Source organism: Palaemon carinicauda, chromosome 44, assembly GCF_036898095.1.
Source record: "Palaemon carinicauda isolate YSFRI2023 chromosome 44, ASM3689809v2, whole genome shotgun sequence".
NCBI lineage: Eukaryota > Metazoa > Arthropoda > Malacostraca > Decapoda > Palaemonidae > Palaemon > Palaemon carinicauda.
In genome coordinates this window covers 44,256,772-44,265,511 of record NC_090768.1, presented here as the reverse complement: position 1 = coordinate 44,265,511, position 8,740 = coordinate 44,256,772, and the positions used below count along the sequence as shown (strand labels likewise).

Here is an 8,740-nt window from a genome sequence, read left to right as displayed (position 1 = left end):
TCCTCTGTTATCTTTTGGTTTTTCTCTGGTCTCCAATCTAGTTTCTGTTTCTTTCCAACAGTTTGAGCGAGTCACCTATCATACACAATATTATCTTCCTACACTTCATTTCCAGGGACATAACGTCGCATCTCTCCCCCCTTCCCCTTAAAAAGAAAGGCCACCTCCTTTCCCTCCCTCTTAACCTCTACAACCCTCCCTCTCTCCCTCTGCAACCCTCCCCCCTTCTGCCGTGGGTAAGTTCGTCTGCGCTGCCGGTCTGCATGGGAGTAAGGAGCCAGGGGGGGCCGGGATGCCAATGTGGGAAGAGGAGATCCAGGGTTGGGAGGGCGGGTTTGATGTCCGTTTGCTGGGAGATGCCAAGGCACCACAGCCTCATTCGCTCCCGTCAGGGTGCCAAGTGCGGGTCTTAGCTCGCGATATCAGTTCCTCTCGTATCACGAACACACTCGATCGTCCGGCGAGGAGATACTTTTAAAAACTTTATCTCAGAAGGTGCGTGTTTTTCTCTCGAGAGGGTTTGTCTGCTGGCGGTGTTGGGGGGGAAAAAACTCCGTTATCTTTCTGTCTTCGTTGGATATAAAAAAGCTTCGAAAGTTATTTCGTGTATAAGTTATTTATTTTGTAGGTTATTCAGTCATTCATTATTCGAGTGCATAGTCTTTTTTACAGCATTTTCTATTTCTCTCTGCGTTGGATATAAAAACTTCGAAAGCTATTTCGTGTATAAGAAGTTTTTCTTTTGCAGGTTATTCAGTCATTCATTATTCAAGTGCATAGTATTTTATGCTATTTTTTTAGCGTATTAATCAATTCTATTTAACTCTTTTCAGTCTTTAATACGAATTTATTTTTGGAAATTATTCAGTCATTCATTATTCGAGTGTATAGACTTTTAACAGTATTTTATAGCATGTTGTTCAATTTTATTTAAATGTTTTCAGTTCTTAATACGAGTTATTTATTTTGCAGGTCATTCAGTCATTCACTATTCGAGTGCATAGATTTTTATAGTATAAATAGCGTGTTGATCAATTTTATTCAACTCCTTTTTTTAGTCTTTAATTAGAAGTTATTCATTTTACAGGTTAATCAGTCATTCATTATCCGAGTGTATAGTATTTTATACTATTTTTTTAGCGTATTGTTCAATTTTATTCAACGCTTTTCAGTCTTTACTACGAAGTTATTTATTTTGCAGGTTATTCACTCATTCATTATTCGAGTGCATACACTTTTTACAGTATTTCTAGCGTGTTATTCAATTTTATTAAACTCTTTTCAGTTTTTAATACTGTCACTCCATTAAGTTTTATTTGCTTATAACTTTATAAATATAAAAATAAGACGATTGAATTTTTAATTTTTTTTTTATAGTAATCTGATTGTTTCTAATTCATCTGGTTCTAATATTTTAGTAAATTTTGATTAATTCAATTAGTGAATATTTTAAATTTGAAGTGAATACATCCAATTATTCATTATATTCTAGGTATATAGTGCAAATTTTCCCTTTTCCCTACAATCATTGCTAATTCACTTACATTTTTCATAATATATTTCCCTAAAAACATTGTTTTTTTTCTTTAGATTGTTCTCCGGAAAATATTTATTTCCATCGATTTCTTTTTCAGTGATGCAAAACTTAAGTAAAGCATTTATGATATAATTAATTACTTTTTATATTTTAAATTGAATTTAATTAATTAGATTGCAAATTACAGTGGTGTTTATCAGAGAACTTTCGCTACGCATAATATATTTATCTCATTCCAAAATTTGTATTACATGAAGTTCATGAGTCATTTCGTAGTATACTCATCATATATTTATCTCTTTCCAACTTTTCTATTACAAGAAGTTCGTGAATCATTTCGTGGTATACCCATAATATATTTATAGCTTTCCAACTTTTCTATTACGCGAATTTCGTAAATCATTTCGTAATATACGCATAATATATTTATTTCTTTCCAAATTTTCTATTACGCGAAGTTCGTGAGTCATTTCGTAGTATACGCATGATACATTTATCTCTTCCAACTTTTCTATTACACGAATTTCGTAAATCATTTCGTAGTATACGCATAATATATTCATCTCTTTCCAACTTTTATATTACGCAAAGTTCGCGAGTCATTTCGTAGTATACTCATAATATATTTCTCTTTTTTCCAACGTTTGTATTACACGAAGTTTTTCGTCATTTTAAATACATTTCATAGCAGAAAAAACATCTGAAATTTTTTTTTTCATAATCTATATAATGTATATCATTAACACAGGAGTTGTTATTATATAAATATTAATTGAAATATGTCTTGTTAACTGATATTTTTGCAAGGACATGACAATTTTTTCATTTACTACTGTATCATAAACTAACATAGAGTACAACCTATTTTAGCAAGGCATTGAATATCATTTTCATAATTCATTTAACTGAAAAAAATCGTAAAATGAATTTAGAATAATCTAATATAACATATATCATCATAGATTGAATCTTATTTCAGCAATGCACTTAAAATAATTTCCATGACAAAATAACTTAAAAAATCGTGTAATCCATTTGAAATAATTTAATATAATATATATTATCATATAAAATATATTGAACCCTATTTTAGCAATGCACTTCAAATAACTTCCATGACAAAATAACTGAAAAAACTCGCGTAATGAATTTAGAATAATTTAATATAACATATGTTAACATATAACATAGATTGAACTGTATTTTAGCAATGCCTTTAAAATAATTTCCATAAAAAAAATAACTGAAAAAAATCGTGTAATGCATTCAAAATAATTTGATATAACATATAACATAGATTGAACCCTATTTTAGCAATGCACTTAAAATGATTTCCATAAAAAATAAATGAAAAAATCGCGTAATGAATTTAGAATATTTTAATATAACATATAGCATTGACTGAACCCTATTTTAGCAATACATTGAAAATGATTTCCATAAAAGTGATTGAAAAAAATCGCGTAATGAATTTAGAATAATTTAATAAGCTTTGATTGTTTAAGTTTTTTTTTTCTTTTTTTTTTTTGGTGGAGGGGGGGTGGGGCAAAGCCATGCCTACCACCCGCTAGAATTTATTATAGATTACACCACAATTTAACGACGCATCTAAAAACAAATTTTCATTAACTAATGAACTGGAAAACAAAAATCGTAATTAGGTCCGCAGTGAAGTTAAAATAACCTTTTGATATAATTATTCCTAGTACCCAGCTATTATGGCGTTTAAAATGCATTGTATTAAAAAAACCTAACAAATGGAGTTCATTACCGTCGTGAAAGAAATTAAACACATGCGTTTAATTGCATTTAAATGCGTTTAACTATGCAAATGTTTAGCGATTCCAGGCAGTGTTTCGAACGCATTAAAACAATTGATCTAAGCTGCTGCAAAAATAATAATTAATTAACAGTTATTTGAACTTTAGGGTTGTGGTGGCCGATGTGGTAACGTCCCTGGCTGGTGAACGCCAGACTGGGGTTCGAGTCCTACTCAAACTCGTTAGTTCGAGTCCTGCTCAAACTCTTTAGTTCGAGTCCCACTCAAAATCGTTAGTTCGAGTCCCGCGCAAACTTGTCAGTTCGAGTCCCGCTCAAACTCGTTAGTTCGAGTCCCGCTCAAACACGTTAGTTTCGAGTCCCGCTCAAACTCGTTAGTTTCGAGTCCCGCTCAAACTCGTTAGTTTCGAGTCCCGCTCAAACTCGTTAGTTCGAGTCCCGCTCAAACTCGTCAGTTTCGAGTCCCGCTCAAACTCGTTAGTTCGAGTCCCGCTCAAACTTGTTAGTTTCTTTGGTCGCTGCCACCTCACCATCCTTGTGAGCTAAGGATGGGTGGTTTGAAGGAGCCTATAGGTCTACCTGCTGAGTCATCAGCAGCCATTGCCTGGCCCTCTTTGGCCCTAGCTTGGGTGCTGATCATATGTATATTATGGTCAGTCATTATTATTATTATTATTATTATTATTACTTGCTAAGTTACAGCCACAATTGGAAAAGCAAGATGCTATAAGCCCAGGGGTTCCAACAGGGAAAATAGCCCAGTGAGGAAAGGAAACAAGGAAAAATAAAATATTCTAAGAACAGTAGCAACATTAAAATAAATATTTTCTGCTTGCTAGGGCAATGTCACTGTCCCTTGCCTCTGCCATTCATGAGCGGCCTTAAACCTATAAAGAATGTGTTTCTGATTATTATTCCATCTTATTATCTCTGTGAAATAATTGAAAGTTCGTTTTTAAACTTTATTGTTTTGTGGGTGAACTTCGCACTACTTTGCATAAATTTGTTTTTATAAATTTGAAATTATTCTTTCGATATATAATTCATCAAGAACTTTTTGCATAAATTTGTTACTGTTTGATGATAATTATCTCAGCCGGTCCGATATATAATTCATAAAAACCTTTGTATTTAATTAGTTATTGATTAATGTTATATAAGTTATTACGATTTATGATCAATGAAGAAAAGTATTCACTGTTATAAGCTTAATAAATATGATATATATATATATATATATATATATATATATATATATATATATATATATATATATATATATATATATATATATATATGTGTATAATATATATATATATATATATATATATATATATATTATATATATATATATATATATATATATATATATATATATATAAATATATATATATATATATATATATATATAAGTGAAACTAAAATATGCACGAGTAAAATCATTTATATTCAACATTAACATACGTTAAATAACTTAAAATTTTTATAACGAATAAGCAAAATTCATTTCAACTCATTTTACGAATATACAAACTCAATGCAAATTTACCTACACTATAACAACTTACTCATGAATAAATTCAATTTTTTTATCATGAGCTTTCATCACATAAACATTGTTCGAACATAGACACAAACACGTTGTTTACCAATAGATCCAGTGATTCTATTCTGAGAGTTTATCCATAACGTTATGTTATTCCCAGACAGTTTTTCCAACACCAGTCGTCTTTGGAACTTCTCTAATCCATCAAAAGTTTAATTTTCTCCTTTTACTCTCTTCAAGTTCGACCAGCGTAGAAAATCGTTCAAACTTTGGCTCCTTCAGAATATTGCACGTCAAGCTTTTGCTAAAATAGCCGAGAATTTTCTTTGGAAACCGCGATCGAAAATATCTTCGACTTTTCTCTCTCGAGATTCTGTTAAAAATCACTCTACATACCTGTCCGTCTGGGATTATTTCTTACGAAGCAAGAACGTTTCTTGATATCTCCGACAAATCAAGAACGTTTCTTGATATTTCTGACGAAGTAAGAACGTTTGATATTTCATACGAAGTAAAAACATTTCTTAATATTTCTGACGAAGCAAGAGCGTTTCTTGATATCTCTGATGAACGAAGTAAGAACGTTTGATATTTCATACGAAGTAAAAACATTTCTTAATATTTCTGACGAAGCAAGAACGTTTCTTGATATTTCTGAGGAAGTAAGAACGTTTCTTGATATCTCCAATGAAGTAAGAACGTTTCTTGATAATTCTTACGAAGCGTCAAGAACGTTTCTTGATATTTCGGACGAAACAAGAACGTTTCTTGATATTTCTTACGAAGTAAGAACGTTCCTTGATATTTCTGATGAAGTAAGAAAGTTTCTTGATATTTCTGACGGAGCAAGAACGTTTCTTGATATTTCTGAAGAAGTAAGAACGTTTCTTGATATCTCTGATGAAGCAAGAACGTTTCTTGATGTGTGACAAAAGTAATAATTCTATTTTATAATTCGAGAGGTTAATATATAAATTAGTAGTGCTTCATAAAAGAAACAATATATATATCTTAAAATATATCCTCCTACGCATATTGACGCAAAGGGCCTCGGTTAGATTTCGCCAGTCGTCTCTATCTTGAACTTTTAAATCAATACTTCTTCTTTCATCATCTACTTCACGCTTCATAGTCCTCAGCCATGCAGGCCTGGGTCTTTCAACTCTTCTAATGCCTTCTGGAGCCCAGTTGAAAGTTTGGTGAACCAATCTCTAGATATATAGACTCCTGAATTCTTCGTCTTACGTAACCAATATACTTGGTAATTCGAAAATCAGGAATACGAAAAACCGAAAAATTAAATAAAAATAATTTTTTTGGATAAGTGTAACTCGAGTAGATTTAATTCGGTGAAAAATGAAAATAATTCAACATCTTGGGTCGGGAATTATTCAAAGACAACTATGACAAAAGAAGCTATTAACTTTCATAAATATGTTGTACATGGATTAATAATAATAATAGTTATTATTATTATTACCTGCTAAGCTACAACCCTAATTGGAAAAGTAGGATGCTATAAGCCCTTGGGCTCCAACAGGGAAAATAGCTTCACTCATAAATATGTTGTACATGGATTAATAATAATAATAATAATTATTATTATTACCTGCTAAGCTACAACCCTAGTTGGAAAAGCAGGATGCTATAAGCCCAGGGGCTCCAACAGGGAAAATAGCCCAGTGAGGAAAGGAAAAAGTGAAAAAATTAAATATTTTAAGAAGAGTAACATCATTAAAATAAATATCTCCTATATAAACTATATAAACTTTAACAAAACAAGAGGAAGAGAAATTAGATAGAATAGTATGCCCGAGTGTACCCTTAAGCAAGAGAATTCTAACCCAAGACAGTGGAAGACCATGGTACAGAGGCTATGGCACTGCCCAAGACTAGAGAACAATGGTTTGATTTTGGAGTGTCCTGGTATAACTAACTCAGTAATAATATCTATAATTTAAACTAAGAAAAACATTAACCTTGCTAAGAAACATTGTGAATGTTTTAGTCCAAACATAAAACAGATAAATAAGAAAACATCTAAATCAGCCACGCCACAAACGTGAATGAACAGTGTATTGATGATAACTGACGCTTAATTATAAATTATCATTAAAGTTTTTTATATAAACTTCACGGAATATCACTTGGTGAGGAGACTGGGGGGGGGGGGCGTGGAAATTAGATCAGCTGCGTATAGATGAAATACAAAGGTGTTTTTTTTTTTTTTTTTTTTTTTTTTTTTTTTTTTTTTTTTGGAAAAAATAGTGATAAATTCGATTCAAACTTGCAGCAAGTGTTTTTTATGTTCAACAGGCTGACATGCCATTTTATAGTATATATACGAAATATCAGTTTTAATAATGTTAATGTTTTTTAAAATATTTTATTTCAATTGTTGATTACTTCTTATACAGTTTATTTATTTCATTATTTCCCTTCCTCACTGGGCTATTTTTCCCTGTTGTAGCCCTTGGACTTATAGCATCTTGCTTTTTCAACTAGGGTTGTAACTTAGCTATTAATAATAATAATAATAATAATAATAATAATAATAATATACTGGGCAAACTACAGTATATACTATGAAGCACATGTTGTGGGGTAATTTGTATAAGTACATAGGATTATGAAATGCATAAAAAAATTATTCTGGGTAATGGAACACAAAACTTAAATTAACTACCGTCCTTTTTTTTTTTTTTTTTTTTTTTGTCTGACACTTGACAATAGACAGTATTTTAGCCTCAGTACAAAGTTGAATATTGAATTTTTAAGTATATATGAATTTATATAGTTATCTCACCCTTTTATTTGGAAATGCAATTCATTTATATAATAATTTTGTAATTCAAGTTCCATTCTCATCTTCACCATCGTCACTATAATCGTAATTTTCAATGCTAGTAAAAAAAAAAAAAAAAAAAAAAAAAAAAAAAACATATTTTTCAATTATCATTTTCTTTTCTTCCCCAACCAAACAGGATCATATCCTTACCTGGAAAACCGAACATTAAATAGAAAAAAAAAAACTCAAACAAAGTGCACAAACTGTTAAGAAAAAAAAACACAAACACTAAAAAAAACTCGAGAATAATTACCCGAGATTAGTTCAAGAGAGAACGAATCTCGGGGGTCGTGTTCTTCTGGCCCCAATCGCTCGGAGCCTTAACTCGGCTTTCCCGAGGACAGGAGAGATCCTAGGAAGCTTCTCCGAGGACACCCCCGTCCTCATCCCGCCGAAGGACATGCGGAGGGACGGCATGTGGTCCTTAGGACTCACTCTGTCCGTACTTGTCCTCTTTCTCCTACCTCTTCTCAGCAGCCAAGTAAGTGGAGTGAATTTTATAATTATCTTTATTCTTCTGTTTATCATTAATGTCTTTTTTATAATGATGTTAATTACAAAGGGAGATGTATAAGAAATCTAAGATGTTTGGAATTACGGAGGATATGAAAATAGTAATTGGGAATTAAGTGCTTTAAATTACACAAAGGAATTAATTGATAAGAGGTAGCAAGATTATAAGTGTATTTTTTTAGTGGGGATGGTAAAAAATTAAAAAGAATTTTGTTTATATAGATGATTAAGTATGATATATATATATATATATATATACATGTTATATGTATATATACATATATATATATATATATATATAAATTCACATAGATATATGTAGAGTATATATCTATGCATATATTTTTTATATATATATATATATATATATAAATTCCCATAGATATATGTACAGCATATATCTATGCAAATATGCATATATATATATATATATATATATTAATTTCTATATACGGTAAAAATAGTAAGGATTTATATATCTATGAACAGAAAGTACTATCACGAAAGAATAATGCTT

The 8,740-nt window shown here is 30.9% G+C and overlaps 1 protein-coding gene across 1 annotated transcript in view; it reads left to right on the top strand.

Annotated features, from left to right (window-relative positions):
* Window positions 1–357: 357 nt before the first annotated feature.
* The window catches only part of LOC137634502 (trichohyalin-like), a 132,967-nt gene continuing 124,584 nt past the window's right edge, over window positions 358–8,740 (top strand). Inside the window, 2 exon segments of the mRNA XM_068366938.1 lie at window positions 358–495; window positions 7,847–8,191. Coding sequence (XP_068223039.1) covers window positions 8,111–8,191 — 81 coding nt within the window. The 5' untranslated portion in view covers window positions 358–495; window positions 7,847–8,110.